At 37.4% G+C, this 27,687-nt stretch overlaps 1 protein-coding gene across 1 annotated transcript in view; it reads right to left on the minus strand.

Annotated features, from left to right (window-relative positions):
• mdga2a (MAM domain containing glycosylphosphatidylinositol anchor 2a) overlaps positions 1-27,687 on the minus strand; it is a 156,614-nt gene that overhangs the window by 23,446 nt on the left and 105,481 nt on the right. Inside the window, exons 9-10 of the mRNA XM_082142515.1 lie at positions 16,073-16,342; positions 9,165-9,313 (exon numbers count right to left, since the gene is read on the minus strand). Coding sequence (XP_081998641.1) covers positions 9,165-9,313; positions 16,073-16,342 — 419 coding nt within the window. The remainder of the gene's footprint in view (positions 1-9,164; positions 9,314-16,072; positions 16,343-27,687) is intronic.

Here is a 27,687-nt window from a genome sequence, read left to right on the forward strand (position 1 = left end):
CTTGTTGTGAAGTTATCCTGTAAGACAGGGATTCCCAAACTTTGTTGTCAGACAAAGCACTTTCACCTAAAATATTTACTTGAAGTAACCCCTGAGATTTTTAAGTTATCTTTGCAATCATTTAGCAAAAGATTAGACATCTTTACTTTTTCATCAACTCACAACTCCCTGTAGTTCCCTCACAAATTCCAGTTTGGGAAACCCTGCTTTAAGTAGTTGGTTGTCTCTGCACATTAAAATGGGAATAGGAGTACCCAGCAGACTTGACCTTTAAATTTGTATTTTGCACTTAGTTTACTTAAAAACTAAGACTAAACTTAAAGTAGCACAGGCATATTCACCATTTTAAAGTTAGAGTGAGCAAGTAACGTGGAACAAAATCCCATAAGCAGCCCGAGGTAAAAGGCTTCATCTCAGCACTACATGAAAAGTATGATCAATAGAGAGATTTTTACAATGCTGTTGAAACATTGCAGAAATATGATGACACACTTACAGAATGAATGCAATCAATTCAAACACTCTACAAGAAGTTCTTGGGGGCAAAACGGAAGGCCGAGGGTCAATTCCTATCCCAAAGGTTCTTCATGGCTTCATTTAGCATCGATTTGATAATTATGATATTTATTTCCTTGTGATAAGCAAACAGTTATAGTTTCAAAAGAGGAAACTCTGTGAAACCTTGAATATGAAATGGAATATTTCTTGATATGAAAGCTTAAGCATAAGTTCTGCCAGGAAGACTTAATTACTACGTCACTTATTACCTTCAAATCTATCCAATCATGTCCTAATACTTGCTGTATAAAAGATCGGCACTTACACATGTTTGAGTTCGCAGATGCTGACGCAACAATTACCTCCACCCACCCCACCACCACCAGGATGGTCCTGTCCATACCTCCTGGGGGGTCGGCTGCGCCCCTGCCTTCGTCTTCAGGCAGGAAATACAGATCCGCTACCCTTGGATTATGCACTACGGACAGGGCCAATGCCAAATAACTTTATAAATAATTGCTTGCTGGGCTGTCAATAAATTAATGCTTTGTTACATTATTATATCTAATATATCTCCCGAGTCTTTCTGGTAGAACTGGATTTCAGGGCTGCAGGAACAAATAAACAATAACAGAGGCTTTGGAAATGAGAAACAATATGAGTATTTTCCACACCATGCATCTTGTATACCTCACACTTTTAGGAGCCAAATTTGGTTTATGTCTTTGGAATTCGAAGGAATTATATTTCTATAATGTGGATTTGGAAGCTTTATGTGCAAATGCCTTTACCACGCCTGGAGAACTAAATGTTGGACTGCAGCAGTAAAATAGGCTTCCATTTCTCCTCAAGCCTGGGAGCAAAAGATAGTGCTAAAAACAATATCATTAAAGACACTTAATTCCCATTAAAGTAAACTCTGAAATCCCTTTAATTAAAGATGAATCGTTATACAACTTTTCTACAAAGTGCTATATAACTTCCTCTAAACATAAAGCTGAGGCAACTTGCAGAACTACAGAGATGGAACCTATATGTCATCTAAGTTAGGATGACTTTTACAACAGAGTGTTAAGTGCCATAAGCACAGAAAAAATGTTAAGAGGGCTCGTTAAACTTGAAGTACGTAGGCTGTATAGTGAAAAATGAGGTCATAGAACATTAGGGCTGTTCATAACTATGGCTGCATGCTGCCCTTTATTGCTGCTGTGAGACCAGTGCTCTAGTGACTTTAATAATCCTTGAAGACCATGTTTAAGATGGGAAGCTTGCCGCATATTAGAACAATAGAGTTTCTATACAGGATATGCAGGGTTGTCCGTCACTTAGATCTAAAGATATTCCTCATGTAGTTTTAACACACATAAAACCTCACAGACAAACATGTAGTTAAGTACAAAAACAAAGGTACACTGTTAGAAAAATCTGTAGAAATTACAGTATTACTGGCAGCTACTTGCCAGTAACTTACTGTAGATTTAAATTGATGTTATTTACTGGCAACAATTTGTTCAAAATTAAATGAACATTAAACATTAACAAGTCTTTATCTTTACAGAATAAAACTAAAATAACAGCCTCATGCAAAGCATTCTGGGAACCAAAATCTAAAGGAAAAAAAACAGAAAAAGGTTGATGAAGATTTCTGGTTCCCAGAATGCTTTGCATTAGATTGTTATTTTATAATTTTATTCTGTAAAGACAAAGACTTGTTCATGTTTAATGTTCATTTAACTTTGAACAAACTGTTGCCAGTAAATAACATAAATTTAAATCTACAGTAAGTTACTGGCAAACAGCTGCATAACTACAGCACATTTTTTACAGTGTAGATTTCACGTGCCATTTTCGCTCGTAACTTCATGAAACATGCATAGACTGTGCAAAATGGCCCATCATTATTTACAGCAGATTCTCACGATTAAACAGAGTCAAAACTCACCGTAATCTCTTAGATCTAGATCTATAATCTCATGTGTCTTAGATATAAAGAAATTCCTCAAGGAGTTATAACAATAAACGACAAACCGAAAACACTTGTTTGAAGAGGTTTTGGATGCTTGACTAAAGAAAAATACTATGGTTCCAAATTCTGTAACTTTTGATTACTTTATGCTATCACCACAACAAACAGCTCACATGTAAGGGGAACTTCACCAAAATAGAATTGTCCTCCTACTGTACCTTATTTCCTTCCTGAGTTATTGCATGGCAAATTAGAAAGATATGTAAAATTTCCCTTAAGGGGAGACACCCAAGGTGAATAGAAAAGACACACAAAAAAAACTAAAAACGAATAGATATCAGCATGAAACTTTCCCAGTTGATTACTGAAATTAAGACATATCTTTTGTATTAGAATTTGTTTGAATATTTATTTTAAATATGCAAATTAGGTAGTTTCTCATTAAATATGTGCTAATTTGCATATATTTCCAGAAGAGAAATCTGAACATTGGATAAAGCCAGATTAAATATTGTTTCATTTTGTTGACATATTAGAGTCAAAGGTTTTTACAGAGGGGATTTTGGATATCTCTTTTTTATCACTCCATTAATCAGAAAAAACGGTCAACAGCCATAAAATAAATACATTTTCGCCCTGTTTTAAGGTATAAAACGATGTATAAATCAGAATCTGAAAGATATATGAACAAACCCCTCTGTAAAAACCTGAAGAATATAGATACCGTTACGAAAAAGAAGTTTATTCAAGTGTTATATTAGTATACTTCTTTAAAACTAAAAATAAGAAAGTATACTTTCAGTCTACATTTTATATACTTCTCAAAAATATACTTTATTTACTTCTCAGAAATATACTTAAAATTACACTTAAGTGTACTTGACTTATACTGAGAGAAAAGTCCAAGGATATTTGGCCTATACTTGAACTCAATCTTCTGATCGAGATATACTTAAAAGTATAATTAAGTATTCAAAGTATACTAGTTGGCTTGTAGTTGTGTTAATTCTTTTGATCAAGTAGCCTATTAAATATAAAAAAAAATTCTTCAGAGTTTTTCATATACAGTCTTATGAAACTTACATTGTTTGAATATATTAATTAGAATATTGATATAAAACAGGTTTGTTTCTAATTATGTAACAAATTCTTATGTTTCTGATGTGATTTTCTCAACTTTGTTTAAAATGTTGCCTTTATTTATGAAACTTACCGACATTCAAGTGTTGATTAAAAAAGCATTCATGAAGCTAATAAAAAGTTTTTAAAATTAAAGCTGCCGTCGGCAAGATTTTTTAAAATCATATTCACTGAAACCGACACTATATGCTCCGACAGAACAACATAAATCAGCCGGTTTTAGAAAAAAAACAGCGCTTCTACCTCCACCTGGAGCCTGTTATTTGTTTTGCAAAAATCCACCGCTCCCGGTTCTTCTGGTCCAATCAGCGCAGGGCTGTGTGAGATCTGACTGTGTTAATCACAGTTCGTGCACACGCCACAGATCCCCCTCTCCCCTCTCGCACACGTTACAATATCACATGTACACGCCTGAAGTTCACAGGTGTGTTGGATTGTACGAAGTGTGATGGCAGAGAGGAAATCTACTAACAAGCTTCCAATTCCTCGGTTAACAACCAGAGCTAGGAGGTCCAAAACAACCAAGGAAAAGAAAATGATGCTTCGATGCTGAAGAGACGGGTGCGTTCACAGAAAATCTGGTGCACACAGACTGACGAGCACGAACTCGATGGGAAGGTGATGGGAGGGTGGTAGTGGAGGAGGGGCATGAGAGTTGTAAACATTCAAAATTGTGGCTAAGTCCCCTCAATCTGCCAAACTTGCTGACTGCAGTTTACCTGAAGTTCAGTTAAAGGTATTTTCAAGTATAAAAAAATTATATTTACATTTGAACATAGTATACTGCAAGTGCAAAAATATAAATATAAATAGAAACTATAAGTATAATATTATGTTCACTTAAAGAAAACTTACAAGTATACTTGCAGTAAAACTACTAACCTAGTAGTTTACTGAGAGTACACTTCAGTGTGTACTTTCATAAACTAAAACATTTAACTAGGCTACTTGTATTAAAATAGTTAACTAAGTAGTTTACTACTCTTATAGTGCACTTAAACGTATACTTTTATATACTAAAAGTGGGCCAATTTAGTCCCAAGCAGTATTGAAATAGTACACTTACAGTGCACAAGTACACATTGATATTAGTATACGTAAAGTATACTTAAAAATATACTTGAACATTACTTAAGTATACTTCATAAAATTAACTTGAAGTATACTTCTTTTTCGTAAGGGTAGGAATACAACTGGAAAGTTTGGTAAGTGCTGCTGGAGTGCAGATTTCTGGCTCAGAGTATGAGAAAAAAACTATTTTGAGAAAATGACCTTTAAAATGGACATCAGCCAATGAGATTTCGCTTTTAGAGTTAAATGCCCCATTGTATGATAAAAAAGTAAATTACCATATTTGGAAGTCTGAAAGAGGACATGTTATTGAAGACAAATAGCCCAAAATCTCAAAATTGACCAGTGAAAAAACAAAACACACGATGTTTTTGCCTGCCGTGTCTCCCCTTAAGCACACTTTTTATTTTATTTTATCAGCAGTTTCTCAGCACGAGAATGTTCAAATGTAATACATTTTTGTAATAAACGTAATGAATTTTTTTTCTAAAAATGTTCTCTAAAAGTTTTTTTTAATCAAACTATACCAACCTTTTGACTCCCGTGCAATAGTTTATACCTACCTTTTGACTCCTTGCAATAGTTTTGGAGTTATGAGTCTTTACTTTTATGTATGCCACTCAGAAAAAACTACTTTAAAAAATACCTTCAGGGCTTGAAGGGTAACAGAATCACTGATTTGATTCTTATTGAATCTCTTTCATTGGGTATACATGTTTCTCCACTATGATTTTAAACAGAATGAAAGGAAATAAGCAATCAGTCTGAAAGCCTGTTATAGACCAGGCGTTGTGTTAAAAAAATAAATAAAATTAAGAAACCTTGTTGGAGGTTACATATTCAACATTTTTTACTAGAAATTACATAAAAAAAGAGTTATTCAAAATCATTGTATTTATTGCTCTGTGCATGTTCACAGCCTCAAAGAGTGTTAATATAGTACATGAAGGCTATAAAAAACAACGGTAAGCAATCTCATTCCTAAGGGATCTATAAACACGCCAGCCCCCTGCAGTGAAATTGCCAGTCCCAGGGTTAGGCACTGAAGCGGTGCCTAATATGCTTGGCTGGCAGTGTCTCAGTTAGCTAGCGCGCACTCCAAACCCTCTCGTTTAGGATTGTCAGGCTAAGACTTCCCATGCCCGTTGCGTCCTGGAAATGTCACTAGCCAAAGCGGGCTCAGAGCCCACAGAGCGTTTCGAAGCACTCGCGTCGACAGGTGACCAGGCGAGACAACATGATGGATGAGCACGTAGGGGAAAAGCGGCATGTTAAACAGAACAAATAAACTGCAGAACAACAGTTGGTGAACAAAAAAGTATGAGCAGAGGCCGTGTAGAGGGAGAATATAGGAAATTAACGGAGAGGCCAGACTCCTCCATCATGATCAGAACAGATGAGTCAATCATCACCCGCTGCAGGCACAAAACACAGCTCCACACCCACACGTGCACACAGACACACACACTAAAGTACTGAACGGATGCCCCCGCAATCACTTCACACAGCTAACCTCTGTTCGCTGGGGTCCCATCCTTGATTTCTCCTGTAAAGCTTATCTTATTACAGCAGCTTCATCCCACCGGACACAGCTGTTAATTAGTTTTCTGCCCCTTCTCTTGTTTTCAGAGTCACTCTTTTTCTCTTTGCAGTGCCAGGTGCGCTTTCAGTTGGGAAGTCATCAAAGATAGTACAAGGTGTCCTCTCTATAGTGGAAATGACATGCATGCTGTTATTTCTCTTTTAGAGTTAATGAAATAAATGCTTTCTGCTGATAGAAGTAAATATGAAATGCGACAGATGCTGGGAAATAAATCTAATCTGAATTCAAATGGATAGAGTCTTTCCTTTTCAAGCCTGTGATGTGCATCTTTTGAAAAGGTTTTTGTGACATGCTTTAAATTATTTATTAGAAAATCTAATACTAACAGCTACATTACATGGGCCATTATGGGAGGCATGGATTTGATTCTTTTCTGATTCTTCAGTCCATCCACTAGATCATTACACTCCAGAGGACACATGCAGATGGGGTGGCATGCTGCTTTTACAACCACTTTAAACACCATTTTGCAGATTATTTTATAATTATACATGTAGCCATTATGACCTCATATAAATTGAGAGATTTATACTTTTAAAAAGTAATTTGTCACACTGTAGGACCCTTATAGCAAGTGAAGACAAAAATGATTTAATACAATTTTAAGAAATAGTGACCAGTTACAGGAACACAATACCATTCAAAAGTTAGAGGTCAGTAAGATTTTTTTTTTGACAAAGTAATATTTAGCAAGGATGCATTAAATTAATCAAAAGTGACAAAAAAGTTCACTTACATCTCTTTAACATTTATCAAATTAAAAAGATTTATTTCTATTTCTCAATTTTCTTTCTATTTATCAAAAGTACAAAATACAAAAGTATTAAGCAGCACACAAAAGAAACACTTCTGAACGATGCTGAAAATTCAGCTTTGCCATCACAGGAATATATTAAAAATAGAAAACAGTTATTTAAAAATATATAAAATATTTCACAATATTACTGTATTTACTGTATTTGTGATCAAATAAATGCAGTCTTGGTGAGCATAAGAGACTTCTTACAAATTTTTTTAAAAATCGTACTAATCCCAAACTTTTGAAATTGTTCTACATTTAAATAAATACAATTTTAGAGAGTATAGTTCAACCAAACAAACAAACAAAGGTATACTGGGAAACGAGTAAATGATTACCAAACATTCATTTTTGGTTCACTATCCCTTTAACCCATGATGTTATTAAAAATAGCATCTCATCTCTTCCATCAACTGCATGGAAACCAATATTGCTCATAAGCAAACACAAAATTCATCTCAAGCTCAACAATCCCTTGAGCATAAAAGTAGAGTGCTAAGACTAGTAAACATTACTAATAATGCAATCCCAAAACACAAGCAATGCAGAGACCTTGATGGAAACTGCAAAAAGCCCGAGAGAATGAGAGGGAGAGAGAAACAAAATGAAACGGAAGGAAAGGATACGGGCGAAAACAACAACAATATGCCATGGCAAGACGCGTTACGTGTACTTTGCATTGACTTTGAGCACCAGTAGGCAGCCACTAGCAAAGGCGAATCTGACAAGGAATAAATCACCCCACATGATGTCATTATAAATGGCCGTGGACGCTGCCATTCCAGCTGAGCAGAGGAAGTGTGAAGGAGAGGGTGACAGAACAGTGTGATGATGACTCGTAATTGACAACCGCACTGCTCTGCGTGACCACACGCGCAGAGGCAGAACAGTACAGCGCTAAAGCTCTTAGACAAATATTAGCCCTACTCAATAAACAGAACGCATCTGTTTCACTGAAGTGAACTACGTCAACAGTAACCATAAACGTCTCCCGTGAATCTTAATAATGTTCCTTGATTTATCCTATATGTGTAGGATGTTGACAACTAAACTTGGTCTAATTCAGTATTACTTTAGCTCTGCCTTCATAAGCAATCGTGCACACCATTCTGCACACAGGCCAAATGCACCATTAGCATGGATGCTACATAAAGACAATAGAGTCTATAAACAATTATATATTGCCATGAGCACAGCCTTTCTCTCACAGTCTTTTTCACAGACGAGAAGTTGCATTTAATTTGCATTGACTGGCTTTTAAAAATAGAACTAAGCATTCTGGGAAACAGAACATAAACTTTTATTTAAAAAATATCTTGAAATGACATGATGGTCTTTTTTTGTCCTATCTAATAATGTATTCAAGAAATACAACTAAAGACCTTAAAAAAGCAATTAATACATATAATGAGTCCGATAAAATGAGCATGATTTTAATTTATTTACAAATTACTTTAATCATTTACTCATTTAACTTTTAACGTAATTAAAGCAGTTTCACTACTTATTAGTATTGAAAAAATTCTGCAAAATAAAATTCCTGTGGTGTGACCAATATGCAGAAAAAAAGGAAATTATATCATAAAGAGGACCCCTGCAGATCTTAAATTAGCTTAATTCGCTTAAATTATCAGATAATTTGACCACAAAACTTGAAAATGTTTTTATATATATATATACTGTATATATATATATATATATATATATATATATATATATAAACTTTGTACCATTAAAAATATATATTTTTGCAAATAATAATTAAAATGTCTACACTCAGATATTAAAGATGTAACAAAAATACATTATAAATATATAATTTAATGAATATACAAGAATTACTTTTTACTTTTAATAATAAATCAATTTTAATGAGTCTTTTTTTTTTTTTTTTTTTTAATGGCATACCAAATGAAATTAACATAGAGTACATTTCTAAGAACTTGGCACATTATTTTTCTTCTTGATTCATTGTGGACATGTATAAACCCTTACACATTTTCCACATATCTGTCATACATCTGGTATGAATTCCAAAACATACCACTGATAAAATAATCTTTAAGTAAGTGTTCAGACACACTTACCTGCTTGATACCAAGTCGATAAGCCATGATACGGTCGACTGCATTGGGATTCATTTGCGTCCACTGAAGTTTGAAGCCGTAGACACGAGGTTTGTTCTGCCACAGAGCGCTGTAGGTGTCATAGTAGAACTCGGGTGCAAAGGCTTTACCTGAAAATAGACATTGGCTTATTACTGTAAATTCACAGCCACATTTCAAGGCCAAAACCAAGACTGAACAATTATTTGTTTTGTCCTAATAGAAAATTCATAAAAAAACTTTTAGTATTGAAGAAAAAAATTTAGACAGATGTGAAGATTTCCATGGATTGTGTTGGCTATAAATTGCAGATACAAAAGTGGCAGATTCCACATTCCCTCTGCCATGAAGCCGGATACATTATCACAAACATTCTCGATTTAGGATGTGTCAGATAAATCATTTGAAGTAAACCACAGGGATTTGTTTTATAAGGTAGGTCTGTCTTAAAGAAGTAATGTTTTTACACCAGTAATTCTTTTTTTCTAAGCCATGTTTATAAAAGCTACTTAAATGCCCTAATTGAACTAAGGCTTAATCCTGGCTTAGTCTAAGTCCTGTCTGTGAAACTGGGCTATAGTCTGCTGTTTAGACCGGCAGGTCAAATGTCTGGCGCACTGAAGTGATGCTAGAGAATATTGTGAATGCATTTATAAACCATTGCCAGTGGAAAATTAGTAAAAAAAAAGAGGAATGTTCTCCATCAGAGGCTCAATGGAGACAGACACAAAGCAAAGTCATTAGGAGAGCTCACCTCTCTATCTGCTGAAAGCTGACAAGCAATGAAAAAATATGAAAACGCGAAAGAAAAAACTGTTTTGCATCAAGGACTGTCTGTTTCTTGCCTAACTAAAAAACACTTGCAGAATCAAAGTAAAAAAGAATAAATATATTATTTGCAGACAACAAATGCTTTAAGCTCATGAAATGAAAAGAAACTCTATGTTATGTCTAAAATAGCTGTTTTACAGTACACTGACTGCACAATTAGATAAACAAAACAAACAAAAACATTATTGTGGTTATGTGGTAGAAAGGTATTGTGAATGAATCCTGGAATTATATTATTACGATAACTGGCTTTCATATTGTCACTTTACTAAAACCAAAAGAAATTACAAAAATTAATTAAAATAGTTTTAGAAAGCAGAATAAAACAGTAAAAATATGTTCCACAGTTCCACAGCTTCTTCTTTTTGTCAGACAGGTCACTCCATCCGGAAGTTTACCTTTCTGCAGAGAAATTTTGAATGTCCAAGTCGGTAGAAACATCTTGGAGGGTTACATTGAGAAGAGCGAGAATGGAAAATTTGCTGATGTCTGCAGGTCAGGAATAACGGCTGTCACCAGCACTTATTTTATCCCCAGCTTATTAAGAGGGAAAAATCTAGAGCCAATGCTAATAGGTCCATCGAGTTTACTCTGCTTAAGGCTTAGGGATAAATTTGACTCCTCTGGGAATCAATGCTTGAGTGAAAGTGGAGTGAAAAAGCAGGAGCATCATACACACATGGCTCTTAAATCAGCCTAAGATGGAGAAAGATACATGTAGTACTGCATGGATCAGCTGTCACAGCAGAGAGGCAAAAGAAACACAGCGGCTCCTGCAGCCAAGGTTTCTAAGAGTGCGTCCACTGTGCTCTACAATGGAAATGTACAAATGCTTTAAAGTGCAAACCTTTGATCTATTAGTTTCAGGGTTGGATCAATACCACAATTCTCAATTAACCTTGTCTCAAGGTACATCAGTTTCTAAATGGATACTAAACCAATATCTTATGCAACAAATAAACAGCCACGGACAGCAGAAGAAATTAAATTCGTCTAAAAATGAATTTGATAATTTGACATCAATAACTCAATAATTAAATCTGCTATTAAATGCTCATACACCTCACATAAGCACATACGTACTTTATATTTGACTCCCCAGTAGTGTGCAGCCATCAACCAGTGGGGAGTACTTACTAACCCATCAACCACAGGCACTCTGAAGCAAACCACCAAAGATTTTTGAGCCAAGTGAACTATGAATGCAGCTTCCAAAAAAGAAGAAGCAAAAGAAAAGAAAGATTTTTTATAATAAAATATATATATGTAAATAATGTCACACAATTTACATATCCTTTGTGTTAAACTAACAAGTTCAGTTGCATTTTAGCTTGGAAAAACGAAATTATTAAAGAAATGATGTATTATGGCTCTTTAACACCAAAAGTGAAATGAATCATCTGCAAATCATGTCTTTTATTCACACATAAGGAGCGAAACAAATACGCATCAGCCAATGCAAATTCACCCAGTGAGATTAAATCCATAAAGTGTATTCAATTTATTATATTTCATTTTTTTAAATTATATATTATTTTAACATAATTCATTAATTTCTGTATTAACACATATTTAGTTTTATCTTAAAAAGGAACTGTATGCGTTAATACAGTAACTACTATTAAAATGTTAAATGAATCAGAAATTAATACGATTATTTGAATCTCTTGACAGTCCTTGTTTTTATTTAAAGTATGTGCAGTCTGTAGTATCGGATACAGAATTGATTAGGCCTATATATAGTTCACGTTTCGAGTCTATCGACTTCGGGTTTGAGTCGTTCGTTCAAGACAGCCACATAAGCTGAGCTATTCAATTGGTACCGGATAAAGAATTGATTAGTTCATCTCTCGAGTCTTCAGGTTCGAGTCGTTTGGTTTTATGTCACGTAACTGCTTGTTGTTATATAGGTATCTTTATCAAAGTGATTTTCTATGGGGTTAGGACTGTATATATACATACACACACACACACACACACACACACACAGACATCCAAATAAATAGATTGAGATTCACAAACAAATGTAAAGAGATTCACAAAAATGATCAAATTCACAAATAAATAGATTAAGATCCACAAATTAATGTAAGAGTTTCACAAAAATGTATAAAACTCACGAATAAATAAAATGAGATTTGCAAATAAATAAATAAATTAAACAAATGTGTTTTATGTCGCAAATACAACTCTGCCTGGCATTTATTTGTGAACCGCTTTCTGTACATTTGTAAATCGCTGCACGCATTTGTGAATCTCTTCTTGTGCATTTGTAAATCCCCTCACGCATCTGTGGATTTTGAAACACTTCTAGCGTCGACGTGCAGACAAATCCACAAATAAGTGGACTCCACCCACCGTTAACTCAAGCCAATCAGATAACAGCTACATTGAGCTGACCAATCGTAGCACGTTCTAGCTACAACCAATCACGTTAGGCTTTACACTCGGGGCGGGAACTGAATTTGATTCATTTTGCAGATATTTGCACCCCTGAAAGGAGCTGTATGGGCGCTTCATTCAAATTGAGCTGTTTGTGTGGTTAAAACACCCCGTTTCCAAAAGATTGTTGGAGTTTAAGGCTTCTTTATATTTCCATCAGGATAAACTCAGAGTTACATCAAAATCAAATAGCCCCATTATCTTCCCTGCTGCCATAGCAGTTTCAAATAATGTAAAACTAACATGTTTGCAATGTTAACACATTTTGCCCATGACGTCTGTTTTCTTACCTGCAGATATAAAGTGTCTGCATAATCTTCCTTATTGACTAGTGCTGGCTATGAAAATGTATAATTCGTGACACTGTCTAAACTAAGAAATTAAATTTAACATTTAATTTAATATTCAACAATAATATTGATCTGCCTGCATTGACACTATTATACAATAACTGAAATGAGCTGGATGATGACATCACGGTTTACTCCAGAGCGGCTATATATAGGCTATAAATGAGCTAAATTAATAACTTTTTTAAAACAAAAATGAAACATCACTAATTACTTAAGCTGGATAGTGACGCTATTTTCTTTTGGAAACAAACTTTTTTGCATTATTTTCCTGTTATTTCTGTAAAGCTGCTTTGTATTGTAAAAATCGCTATATAAATGTGACTTGACGCGCGCAGCCCGACACGATGATTCACTGACAGGAAACGGTGCCCGTTCTACTTCTGAAGTAGGCGAATGATTTGCACATTCGCTCTGTCAAGTGTAGACAGCCTCGCACGGGGTAGACAAGATGTAAGAAATGGCAAAACGGATGATTTTGTTTTTTAAAGCACAATCGAGCCTCAGCAACAGCGTGTTCTATCTTAAATAAGGTGATGCTTCCATAATGGATTGTTCCCATTACAGAGATGTAAGCGCTGTTTTTCTGCCATTTTCAAAAGCTCATAAAAATGTGTCTTGACTTGAAATCCAAATTTTAAACATCTTTTATTGCAGCAATTTTATGGGCCTAAGCCTTACACTTTCTATTTGAGCCAATGCAGATGAACAAGCAAAGTTATTTCAGGGTAAAACCAAACGTGATTGGTTGTAGCGAGAACGTGCTACGATTGGTCATCTCAGTGTAGCCGTTATCTGATTGGCTTGAGTTAACGGTGGGTGGAGTCCACTTATTTGTGGATTTGTCTGCACGTCGACGCTAGAAGTGTTTCAAAATCCACAGATGCGTGAGGGGACTTACAAATGCACAAGAAGAGATTCACAAATGTGTGCAGCGATTTACAAATGCACAAAAAAGCGGTTCACAAATAAATGTTAGGAAGAGTTGTGTTTGTGACATAAAACACATTTGTAAAAAAAATTTTTTTTCGCAAATCTCATTTTAGTTATTTGTGAGTTTTATACATTTTTGTTAAACTCTTTACATTTATATGTGGATCTTAATCTATTTATTTGGAAAAATGCAACAATCCTAACCCCATAATTTTCATACTTACATTAAAAACTTCTTGTTAAAGCCTTTCTTTCCTTAGTCATGTCTTATTTCGCCTTGGGCACACGTGAGCCAGTACAACACTGGTGCCCTTTCAGAAAAAAGGTGCATGATGGTCCTGCAGGGCCTTCTCTCAACTTTCTGAACTTTCTGCTGTATTAATTGGTAACCCCTGTTGGGTTTGCATTTTGCACTGAAATGAACGCTGAGACTGAGAAAAGTCAAGCTTTCTTATCTTCGAACAGTTGTGCACATTGCTCTGACAAAGTGAAATGTCAACTTGATGCATTGGCCATTTGTTCAAGTGTCACACAAAACCCTGTGGCCATGTGACATTGGCTGTTGTTCTGTGCCTTCGCCTTCATTTGCTTCATTTGAATCCATCATGTTCGCTTCGCGATACAACATTACAGGAGTTTAGCCTCCAATAAAACAGACTCAACGTGGGATTGGGATTGGCTTGGGCTCTTTTAACGCTTAGACATACAGTATAAAAACCCATTTGATGACAACGATAAATGAGAGCTTCAAGCTCGTGCAGTATGTTCCAGCATCATAGAGAGCAGAGGCTCATCATAGATGCATGGTTTGTGCAAAATAATGGCCTTCAGCATGTCCTACAGAAGTGCACAGAGGAGAGAGAGAACGAGAGATGCGGATACAAGGAGAGTGGATATGAGTGATATAATCCTCTTTTATGCCTGCTGAACAGAGCAGGAAATTGTCAATGCAAATTAAATGATTAGGGGTGAACATCTCCAAGAATAACCTATGCATCAGAAAGCAGGTAGCTCATCTCTCTCTCTCTCTCTCTCTCTCTCTCTCTCTCCCACATCCTCCTCTGGTCCAGGATGCCTCATCAACCAGCTGGGATTTCAGCCATGAATATTCAACAGCAGGGAGGGCAAAAACACGAGCTAGCAGTTCCCATTTCTAAACACAAGCGTCTGGTGCAGTAGCAGGCATGAGATCAGGCTACTTATGTGGTGGCACGAAATCAAAGAGAAACTGCTCCACCATTTGCACCAAATGTTCCAGGTGACATGGTGGACTGGATTTATTGGTGCCAAAACAGATATACGGCCAGACCAAGATATGGGGTTTTGAATCTCGAAGGAAAAGCAAGTGCGGGTTTTACATCGCTAGTGATGCGCTAATGCTAGCAATATATCTGCACAGTTTAATTTATTCTGTTAAGTGCTTGTAGTTGAGATTTGCATGTTATTAATGACTGCATATAAAGTGTTAAGTACTGTATGTACATATATAAGAAAATATTTCCAGGACAAAACCAACATAAAAAAATAACAGGGTACTTCAGTAGTTTCTTCATAATTAAATGTGATTGTAGCACAAAAATCTTCCTATCAGGAACAGTTTTAGATTCGGCACCAAAGTATCGTAAAATGGTGATTCTTGACAGGTTTTTCTTAAGGAGATAGATTTGAGAATGCATGGTGACATAACAAAAAAAACTAAATGTAACGTACAATTAAGAAACAAGCACATTAGCAAAAGTGGTGTTGCTTGCGCCCAATATCACAGCCATGCTAATATTCAACCCAATATTGAGTGTGACATTACAGCATTTCAATAAACAAGAGATGCGTCCCTATTTACACACTGTACTTGTGCACTCTTCCATTTTGTAGTATAAATAGTGGAAGCAGTGTGTTCACACTTCAAATTACAACACGCAGTACATAATGAATAGTGTAAGTGTTTAGTGTCTTGAACATTATATGGGACACAAGAAAGAAGTTTATATTGAATACTGTAACTTACATTTCAAACATAATATTGCCAGTTACCAGATATAATATTACAAGTTATTTTGTCTTGTTTTGACCCGCCAATAAAAAAGGTCACAAACAAAGCCAAAGAAGAACCGCTGAGAGTTTCTAAGCAACACATAGTACTGGACATTTCCTTCCTGAATGAATAATTTAAGTTGTTCATAAAGATAGTTGCTTGTTGCCAGCTACTGGCGTAACAATGTAACCAGTGGAAAGAGTCACTGATAAATCCTTCCCCTATGTGCTATCATCCTAACTATACATAATTATATTGCAAATGCATCCATTTCAATTGCTCATGTATTTCAATTGTCTTACCTGTGACAAGGAAAGTACATCGGCCAGCACCTGCTTCGTTGGTGATGTCACAAGTGTACGCGCCGTAGCCCTCACGGTTGAGTGACTTTACGTGGTATTCCGTCTCGTCCCGAGTATCGAACTTGCCCGTTGTTAGCAGTCTGGTGCCCAGCTTCCATTCGTATGTCAGTACTCTTGAGGGGTGGGCACGTAAGACCCTGCAGCTCAGTGAGAACGGCCGGCCTAGACCCTGCCTGATCTCCGTATACACTGGCTCCACCGCAGGAGGATCTGGAAAAGGACGCACGTTCATATCAGACAAAAAGAACGTATTTGCACTGGTGCCTACTAAGTCAATAAAACCAATACAATTCCCTGCTGAAAAATCCAGCATAAGGTATGATTTGCATGCTGGTCACCAGAATAGGAAGCAGGAGAGTTTGTGGACCAGCTGCACTCAATTTTGCTCCAGCATGACTATGCTGGTCCACCAGCTAGACCAGCACTAAACCAGCTCTAACCAGCATAAACCAGCCGGGACCAACATGGAATTCATGCTGGATTTTTCAGCAGGGTTGAGAAATGTGGCAGTTTGTGGCAGAATAAACACACTGTGTCTGATAAAATAAAGATTCATTCACAAAATCAACAGGTTTTTGACACATAGTGGCCTGTGAATGACAGGAAATGCTGAAGTTACTTGAGAATGTCGCAACAGCAGCTATACAGACATCACAGATGGATCTGTAAGTTTTGTAATCACTGCGAAGCAGCAAAACAGCAGAAAAAAAAGAGAGGGGGGGGGGGGATTGCTGACTCACCCACTCATAAGAGGGTGACCTGTCATGAATCAGTGATTCATGGTGTTGGGAGCCAATGCACGCACATACACCATGATGCACACCATCAGAGAGTACAGCCCCGGGAGAGCATCATCAAACATAACATTATGTCCTTAGAAGGGCGCTGGCATCTGCACAGAGTTTGCACTTTTTATAGTCTGATTTGGAGAAGCTTCCTGTTACTGTAGTGCACAGCACTTCTATTAATGTCCGCTGAGAGTCATGCGTTCTTACAGAGAGGGCTTGATGCACAGAATTCACACACCACATTCCTCTCTTACTCTTCTATTTCATATACAGTACACCACCCAATGTAAGCTACAATATGTATTCATAATGTGTACATTATCAGTGGCCCAAAGTCCCAAACAGGCATTAGGACATTATAAAAATGAATGAATTTCATTGCACTATATGCCAAAATATAAAACACTATATATGTGTGTATGTATATATATATATATATATATATATATATATATATATATATATATAAAATTACAAGTTATTGCAGTATAAAGGGCTTGAGGATGATTTGAAAAGAAATGTTGATACAGGAAAATATGGATATTGAATATTTTCACAAAAAGAGGATGACTGAAAATGTCATTCATAATGGTTACTATGGCCCTGCAATAACATCTTCCCAAAGAAATAGGCTTTGCCTTTTTTTCTTGAAATTGTATCATCTGTTTGGTTATCTAGTATGCCTTCAGTAGATAAATGGAACAGTATAGGCAATACAGGGATGCAGTCCAGTAATTCAGACTATTCATACTTTACAATGTACCCCTACATCTCAAATCCACAGTGGCAATCATTTGAGGCATGCTCATCTCAGTCCCATTTCCCAAACTTACATAGAACAGCACATCTTTTCTCCTGTCTAAAAGTGCTAGAAATAAAAAAGGAAAGCGAACTTACTGTACCAGGCATAGGCTGAATGCTTCTAAATTCTTAAAGATCTAAAAGCATAAGCTTAAATGACTGAAATTAATTTAGTAGGCAAATGCTGTTTGCCTATGCATGTATTTCTTCAGAAAACTACTCTTAATTAATACTACTCTTATTATTTTATTTTTCTTTACTTATTAGTAAAATGCAAAAACTGTAATAATAAAGAATAACTGTGTCCAGGCTGGCCCTGTACATAAATGGAGACATGTATTGTAAATTTACTTTTATATACATGTAATATTCTACTATATGTTATACACTATGTTTACATTAATCAAACTACTCTATATCATAAACAAACAGTGGTACAAATATATATTTTTTATAATGAAAATAAAGTCTCAGGTTACGACTGTAACCATGGTTCCATAAAAAGGAGAACGAGACCCTGCGTCTTGGATCGACGCTATGGGGAATGCCATCAGCTTGACTGGTGTCTAAAGCACGTATAAACACACTCCAATTTCGTTGGCTGGCGACTGTCACACTTATATGAAGACGAGGAGAAGAACGGCAGTTCAAATTACAGCAAAACTTTAATAACTCAAAACCAAAGAGATCCACGCAACAGTGTGCACTCAAACACAATCAACACTAGACAATGAACACAGAGAACCGAAGGTCTTAAATACACAAGATAACGAACTCAAATGAAAACAGGTGTGCACTAATTAATAACGTAATGAATAACCATGACAACAAATGGCGAGCAGGAACACAGGACACAAGGAGAAGCAAACGAAACCAAGTCTTTGAAAACGAAACCAAAACAGACTAAACATGACATTACTCCCCCTTTCGGAAGGCCTACTGGCCTACTGCGGCTACTGGCGCAATAAATGATAAATGTTCAAATTGAGTTCAGGAGAGTGGAGGAGCAGAGGACCTCAATGGTGGAGCGGAAGACCACCACAGCAGAGTAGACAAGACTGAAGGTCCCCACGGTGGAACCGATGGTGGGAGGAGCCAGGGTGGAGTTGGCGTTTCAACGGCCAACAGTGGAGCCCAGAGAACTGAAGACCCAGGCACAGCTAAGGAGATGGAGAGATCAGACGACACCATAGGTTCAGGAGCCCATGGCGGAACCGCAGTGAAGGACTACTTCAAGAACCAACAGTGGTTGGGGAGGGAGGTAAATGAAGTAGGGGAAAGTAATTGCCCTACATACTCCATTCACCCTGCATAAACCCTAAGGGTGTACCTCCTAAGCAACCATCTGCAGGGGAGCATACAATTTTACTTTAAACCCTAACATAGGGGAAATACAGCTCAACCATAGGAAACTAAATACTTCAGGGTATTAGAAGGGAGAAAGAGATATGTTAGACATAATCAACCTCAGCACACAGCCACTGACTTATGCCACCCTCACTTAAGGGGGATGTGAAGGAGACAGGATGTCCTCAGACATGTGTCCATCCTCCTATTTAAACTGAAGTATCTTTGCCAAAAATGTGCCGGCGCACATACATCACAATCAAGCACTGCTCAGCATGCATATGAAACAGGCAACAGAAACAGCGGTTTCAAATTCATGTTAAAATTCCATGTTAAAAGAGCCATGACGATAATGTAGGGTCCAGACATCAAGGAACTCTACAATCTATCAATCCAGCCCTGGACCTAAGGAGCATACTGAACCACAGCATTGCTCTGGACTAGAAAAATTAGCGGAACACACTAATTTACATTTACATTTATTCATTTAGCAGACGTTTTTATCCAAAGCGACTTACAAATGAGAACAATAGAAGCAGTTAAACTAACAATAGGACAACAATATGCAAGTGCTATGACCCTTCCCAGTTTAATCTAATGCAGTACCTGTATTTATTTTAAATTTTTTAAAGATAATATAGAATAGAAAATAAAGTGTTAGTATTAATGAATCAAGTGTTGCCGAAAAAGATGCGTCTTCAGTCGTTTCTTGAAAATGGACACGGACTCAGTTGCTCTGGTTGATTTGGGCAGATCATTCTACCTGCATGGAACAGACCAGGAAAAGGTCTGAGGTCAGAGAAAGAGATTTAGTGCCTCTTTGAGATGGCACCACAAGACAGCGTTCACTTGCAGAGCGCAAATTTCTGGATGGCACGTAAGTCTGAAGTAATGAGTTTAGGTAAAAGGGAAGCAGAGCCAGTGGTTGTTCTGTAGGCAAAAGTCAGTGACTTGAATTTGATGCGAGCAGCAATTGGCAACCAGTGCAATTTTGTGAGGAGAGGAGTGACGTGTGCTCTCTTCGGCTCGTTAAAGACCACTCTAGCTGCAGAATTTTGGATCAGTTGCAGAGGTTTGATAGTGCAAGCTGGAAGACCTGCCAGGAGAGCATTACAATAGTTCAGTCTGGATAGAACAAGTGCTTGGACAAGGAGTTGTGTAGCACGCTCTGATAGGAAGGGCCTGATCCTCCTGATGTTGTATAAGGCAAATCTGCAGGACCGGGCAGTTCTAGCAATGTGGTCTGCAAAGTTCAATTGATCATCAATCACAACTCCAAGGTTCCTGGCTGACCTTGATGGAGTTATGGATGACGAACCTAGCTGAATGGAGAAGTTGTGGTGTAGTGTTGGGTTGGCCGAGACTACAAGCAACTCTGTCTTTGCAAGGTTTAGTTGAAGGAGGTGGTCCTTCATCCAGCCAGAAATGTCTGTCAGGCAGGCTGAGACGCGAGCAGCTACCGTCGGATCATCAGGCTGGAATGAGAGGTAGATTTGTTTGTCATCAGTGTAGCAGTAATAGGAAAAGCCATGTTTCTGATTCTGAATCACAGATCCTAGTGATGTCATGTAGATGGAGAAGAGAAGTGGTCCGAACGTACTCCGTTAAAATACTAGACTCTTATCATTCTATCGAGAATCAGGCGAGAACAGAGTCTGCTGCCGCGAATGCATCGCTATGAGTGCCTTCAACTCCCTCGAGAGCCGAACGTACTCTGTTAAAATACTAGACCAGTGGTTCTCAACCTTTTTAGGGCCAGCGCCCCCTATCCATTATCCAGGTCCCTTACCGCCCCCTTTATTGAATGTATGCTGATTATCATTCTGTTTTAATAATAATAATAGTAATAATGTGTATTATTCACATCCTTATTTTCTTCTTCTTATTATCATTACTATTATTATTATTAATAAATCCTTAACTTTTTGTATTTAAAATGTACAACATTTATGTAATGAGTGAGTACAAACTAAAACAATTTTCTAAACTGTGTTTTTGTCTTATCCTGAATCACTAAGGTACACCTATAATAAGTGTTTATATTGGGACTATTTTAAGGACGCGCCGCTTTCTCCTTGTTTCCACAAGCGATTGCGCTCAGCGTCTGTCGTTGCTATGCAACCATGAACTGCGCTCTCCATGACATGATGACGAGGAAGTATCAGCAAAGGATTAATTGATTTCTAGCCCTTACTTTAGCTTTACTACTAGATGTATTTATGGAGATGAGAAATAAAAATATAGCTATTATCAGCTGTTCGGCCGAGCTTTCGATGTTGTTTACGGAAAGGCTGAAGCTGATTAGTTGGTTTTTGTCACATGACCTGCTGTGCACTTGAGGCATTCTGAAAAGTTGAGATGTTTTCAACCGACCGCGTCGCTTCTATTATGAGCGCGCTTGCCGAGCGCCTACATTTGAAATAATGAATTTGCACGCGCATAAAACGCGATATGTGAACGGCCCCTGACTGGTTCAGTTTTGTTTTTATGATAGTGTATTTGCCAGTGCAAAAGTGGACAAATCTTTTTTTTTTAAATGCACTGTTTGTGGACTGTGATTTTGAACTGATAAGTGACTAAATGTCACAGAGGCTATTATGTATGGAAGACTAGGAATGCAGGAGTTGTTGTAACACCTTATAAACCAAAGGAATAAGGAATAGCATAAATCAATTTAATTAAAACATAAAAATGTAAATGAATAAATCATTTTAAAATGGACCAATGAGTAGACATCTTGTTTTATGTTAAATGTTTGATTATTCATGTTAACTGTAAAAATATTAAATAAAACAGAACAATAAATTAATAAATCGTAAGCCTATATTAAAAATAAATAGACATATGAGACTGTTTATTCACATGTTTAAAACATAGTTTAATAAAGCCAACATTTAAAAACATTTTGGCAGTTTTTTTTTTTCTTTATCCATTTGAAAATCTTGTTCAAATATGCAAGATGGGCTGTCATTGGACAGTAAAAATGACCGTAGGCTATATGGTCATCAAAGCAGTAATGTTTGCACTTAGGTTTTTAGGAGAGTATTGCAAGAAGCTGCTTACATTAACCTTACTTTTATTCAAAAGAAATTAATAAAAATCTTCTAACAAGAATAAACACATATGAACATTATTTCATTATTATTGTATTATTAATTATTTTGAACTATCTTGAAACTATCCAAGCAGCGTTTTGCACTCAGATGTGACAGCGGAATTAATACATTACCAAAATGTGATTACAGTCTTGCGAGTTAACAATAATGCCTGACCAGTAAATTACTTGGTGAACAAAGAAAATGTTTTGGCAATAGCCGTTTGAAAATGTAAAAGTTTACCTTATAAATAGAATTTAGTTTATTAATTAAAAAATTCGTCGCCGGAGTGAGTGGGAACATGATTTATTGAAAATATTTGAAAATATGTAAGTGGTTCTTCAGTCAATACTTTTTGAATGGCTTGTCAACTTTCCATTCTTCCGCTGCGTGATTCTAGTCAGCTCTGGATTGTTATCAGTGCGCAAACACATTTTTGAGCATGTGAATGCTGATTCTAGTCAGTGCTTGAGCGCTGGAAAAAATAATAGAGTCGTTGCAAAAAGAAACGATACATAGCTTACATGTCGCATTAAACTGGAAGATTTTAGAATGTTGTAGGAAATTATTTTGCAAGTAATTACATGTTTAATCTTGTCTTGCCTGGATCTTTGGTGTAAACTCGTGAGTCGTGAACACCTGAATGCCCCCCTTTAAAAATATTGCTTCCATTGTTCTCTGAACACCCCCGTTGAGAACCACTATACTAGACTCTCATCATTCTATCGAGAATCAGGCGAGAACAGAGTCTGCTGCCACGAATGTATCGCTATGAGTGTCCACTATCCCTCGAGTGATAATCAAGGAAGAACAAAGCTTCGTACCAGTCTCTTTCAGCTAGTCTCGTGAATGTATCATAATGAGCACATGCAGCTTCCTCGAGGAGTCGAACATGCTCCACCAGCAGTGCTTGCCTTACACACGCACTCAAAGTCTCCTGAAGACAAAAAGGTTGATGACGATTCAGTTTTCTCTTTATCTATAGTGGTCACAGTAAAAAAAAATATATATAAAATGAAACAACTAAAAAAGGTCCACGCATTGTGAGTTGAAATAAACGTTTAAAAAAGTCATTTTTTTCAGGTATGAGAGAAAGAAAGAAAGAAAAAGAAATCGGATGACTGGAGCTGTTTTATGAAATGACAAGAACAGGCTTTAGCAATCATGCCATTTAGAGAAAAGCTTTCTAAAATCAGTGGTTTGTTCACTTTGTTTCCCCACTCCAAATGACAAACATGTGGAGGCCCCACACTGTGAGTGGATTACATTCTGTGCAATACAATATCTCTTACAGCTGAGGTCAACAGTTCAGCTTCCACAACGACTTTATTCAGGCAATGATGCGAGCCCAAGCCTACCACATTTTGTCATTCTGAATTTCACGGCTGAGTTTCCCAAACTGAACCAATTCCTGCTGACATGTTGCCAATGGATGAGGGTTTGATAGACTAGTCATGGCGGTTATCCCACACTCGCGCTGTCAGACAGGTGACGGCGAGCAACAGTGTGCATTTGCAAATCGATTTTCAGCAATACGGGGAGAACAGGAAAAGACGTTTGCTGAAATGGAATCAATTGTGTATGCAAGTGGAAAGAAAAAACAGATAAACGATTTACTGAAACATTGCAACAGGAGGTGAAGAACAGTCCCAAATTGCCAAATTGCAAATAAATGTACTGTACATTGCACAATATGGTATAGCGCACTGCTGTGTACACATTTTAATAACAGCTGTGTATCATATTGACTCTCTGCTAGTAAGCTGTAATTGTGTAAATGATTTATGTGTTTCTCAACAATATAGCCTACTGTATAGCTGCAACATGTCTGAAGTCTACATGAAATGAGTAAAACAGGATTTTGAATACATTTTTATGGAGTTTATTCATTATAAATGGATTAGATTATGGATTAGATTAGAGGGGGTTATATTAATTTAATCATTAATATTAGTATAATTATAATAGCAGTAATCTAATAAAAAACATAGGGTAAAAAAATGTAAAATAAAAATAAATAAATAAAATCCGCAGAAAGGGAAAGTAGTTTCAGAGTAAGTCATTCAATATATGATTATAAATTAATCAAAATACCTTTTCTTCAGAATACCATCCACTGATGAATCATTTACAATAAGACAAGAAATGTGCATTAAGAAAGCAAATAGGACCAATTTAGATTTCATGTTCAAACAAACATGATTTTAAGAATGGATTGCTTTATTTCTGATGCTGCTTCATTTATATGAATTAAATGGGAATAGAACATATGAATCAATGACAAAATTATACAATCATATATGAGGTCATTTCTTAAACCATTCTCTGAACTTAAGACCAAATACAAAATTAAACCAAACAAAGCAGTTATAGAATTCCTGCCTGGCACAACAGCCTTATGAGACTTCATGTTAAAACTTTTGAATCAGTTGTGTTGACTTCTGCATCATTATTAAAGGGATAGTTCATTTTGAAATTAATTTTTGGTATGTTTTAGCTTACCTCAAGGGCATCCAAGATGTAGGTGTCTTTTTTTCCGCAGTAGTTTCAATTTTTATATTTTTAGGTCAAACCGTTCTTGTCTGTCAGTCATAATGCAGGTCTATGGTCATTATCTCAAAACACAAGCACAGAGTCCAAATTAAAACAATTCCCCGTCGTCCAAATTAAACAATTCCCCATCGTAAGTACACATTGATGGCCTAAGACACGAAACGAGCGGTTTGTGTGAGAAAACGAACATTATTTATATCGTTTTTACCACTTATACGCAGCCATGTCCGAGTGATCTGATCTGACGTGTGCGCAGACTGGTGCATAGATATATACACACTAGATGTCGCCTTGTCTACGGCAGTTCATTGGAACGAATGTCTTTAAGGCGACATCTAGTGTATATATCTATGCACCAGTCTGCGTACACGTCAGATCAGATCACTTCGACATGGCTGCGTATAAGTGGTAAAAACGATATAAATACTGTTCGTTTTCTCACACAAACCGCTCGTTTCGTGTCTTAGGCCATCAATGTGTACTTACGATGGGGAATTGTTTAATTTGGACGACGGGGAATTGTTTTAATTTGGACTCTGTGCTTGTGTTTTGAGATAATGACCATCGACCTGCATTATGACTGACAGACAAGAACGGTTTGACCTAAAAATATAAAAATTGAAACTACTGCGGAAAAAAAGACACCTACATCTTGGATGCCCTTGAGGTAAGCTAAAACATACCAAAAATTAATTTCAAAGTGAACTATCCCTTTAAGGGTCTTAAATGCACACAGAAGACAACACTTTACAGTGAAGACGTTATGACTGTTTAGCTGCACGAAACATTTGTTTCTGACCTGTGTAGGAAATTGTTATGCAACACGCAATTACATGACATTACATGACAACAGGCTTGTGTATAGATGAGAGTGTTAAAACCTATTAATTAACAAGTCCCCAGGGAACCCTCTTTACAAATTTGTGTCCAATATTAACTAAAGCAATAATGCAGTTTTTTGTTCTATTTTGGTGAATTTCTTAGGGGACTAAAAGCTGGGTTTGATGCATGAATGGTGATCGTACTTTGAATTGCACTCAGGACTTTTGCATGAGCATACCCTCTTTTTCATAAATTAATACTATTGGGAATAAATTAGTTCTCTGCTAATTAGGCTGGCAGCCAGTTTTGAATGCCATGCTAAGCGAACATCGAGCATGGAACGCTGGCACTGTGTCATCCGAGGAGAGAAATATTCCTCTATTCTCCAGCGCTTATCCCAGTTCCACACCACTAATCAGGATGCCAATTTTATCCCCTCATAACGAGGATCCACACCGCTCTTATATTCCACATCAGAATCCTTATTTGCATATGAGCCGTCCCAGTGTTTTGTCACTTTGAATAAGTAACTGTCATCCAAAACACTCTCTTGTAGCAGCTTCTTAAAGCAGCTTCTTAAAGCATACATCAGTTCTACTTAGACCTCGTCCAAGTTGCAATTACTTATCGCTGGGCCCAGATGGAATCTGTGGGCTTTAATTGCATTTTCTGCACTTATTTTAGGAAAACTCATCTAAATGGATTTAAACGTGGTAAAATGTTGAAAGTACTACTTTTATTTGTAGCAGAAAATGTAATCAAATTAGCCAAACCGTTGAATAAATAAACATGCAGTGTTAGGCAAGCTACTCAAAATGCAGCACTACATGTACACTACTAATGAATGAATAAATAAATAAGACATTTGTATAGCACTTTCATATGTACTTCTGTACATATGTGTAACGGTCACCAGCTGGAGTGCCCTTGAGAACCACCAGAGGGCACTCCACACCAGACTCTCCTATTCACTCACTAACTACATTTCCCATAACTCACTGCCCGGACTCATCATCTCTGATTGCATTCACCTGTGTCTCTTCACCTGTGTCTCATCACCCTGTTAGTCTCAACCTATTTATACCATGTTCACTCATTCACACACTGCGAAGTTTTGTATGTTGTTGCACTGCACTTCTGAGCATTTTCCCTGGTTTTCATGTCTCTTGGTTTTTGGATTTCTTGCCTGTTCCCTGGATTACTCTCTTGCCTCTGACCCCTGCCTGTTTTGTTTTGTTTGTTTGTTTGTTTGGACTGTCTACTTGTGTTTTGACCCTTTGCCTGTTTATTGGATTTCGTCTTTGGATTACCCCTTAATAAAGCTGCATTTGGATCCTCAACCTTCGTGTCTCGGAGCAGTTCGTGACAGAAAACTTCGCCAACACTGATCCAGCAGCCAAGTAAGACCCAGATCCATCATGAATCCAGCAGCACAGATCATGCGTCTCCGTCAGGGAGACCAACCAATAGAGGTATACGTCATGGACTTTTTGGAGCTGGCTCACTTGACCTGTATGGACGAGTTATGTCTCATGATCTTTTTTCGTGGAGGACTATCCGAGCCGCTTAGCTCCATAATGCCACTTTATCACCCTAGCTGGACTCTAAAACAGTATGTTGACCTGGCCCTGCAACTGAGTGGCTCAACTTTTTCTGTGGGTGTCACATCTGCCGAGCCTGAGCTTCACGTCATGCCCACTCTAGTGTTGGCAACTCCTGTGCTAACACCGCTCACCAGCGCAGTCACACCTGAGCCTCATCCCGCCGTGGCAGAGCCTGCACTTCACGCCAGTCCAGCCGAGCCTGCACTTCACGCCAGTCCAGCCGAGCCTGCACTTCACGCCAGTCCAGCCGAGCCTGCACTTCACGCCAGTCCAGCCGAGCCTGCACGTCACGCCAGTCCAGCCGAGCCTGCACTTCACGCCAGTCCAGCCGAGCCCGCACTTCACGCCAAATCTGCCGAAGCCAAGGCAGTATGCGTCATGCCCGCCGCCCCTGAGACTGAGAGCGTCATGCCCGCCGCGCCTGAGACAGCAAGCGACATGCCCGCCAAGCTAGAGCCTTCACCACTGGTCTCGTCCAGCACAGAGCCCTCTTCACCACTGGTCCCGTCCAGCACAGAGCCTTCTTCACTGCTGGTCCTGTCCAG

Source organism: Leuciscus leuciscus (assembly GCF_965113295.1).
Source record: "Leuciscus leuciscus genome assembly, chromosome: 17".
In the NCBI taxonomy this organism is placed as follows: Eukaryota; Metazoa; Chordata; class Actinopteri; order Cypriniformes; family Leuciscidae; genus Leuciscus; species Leuciscus leuciscus.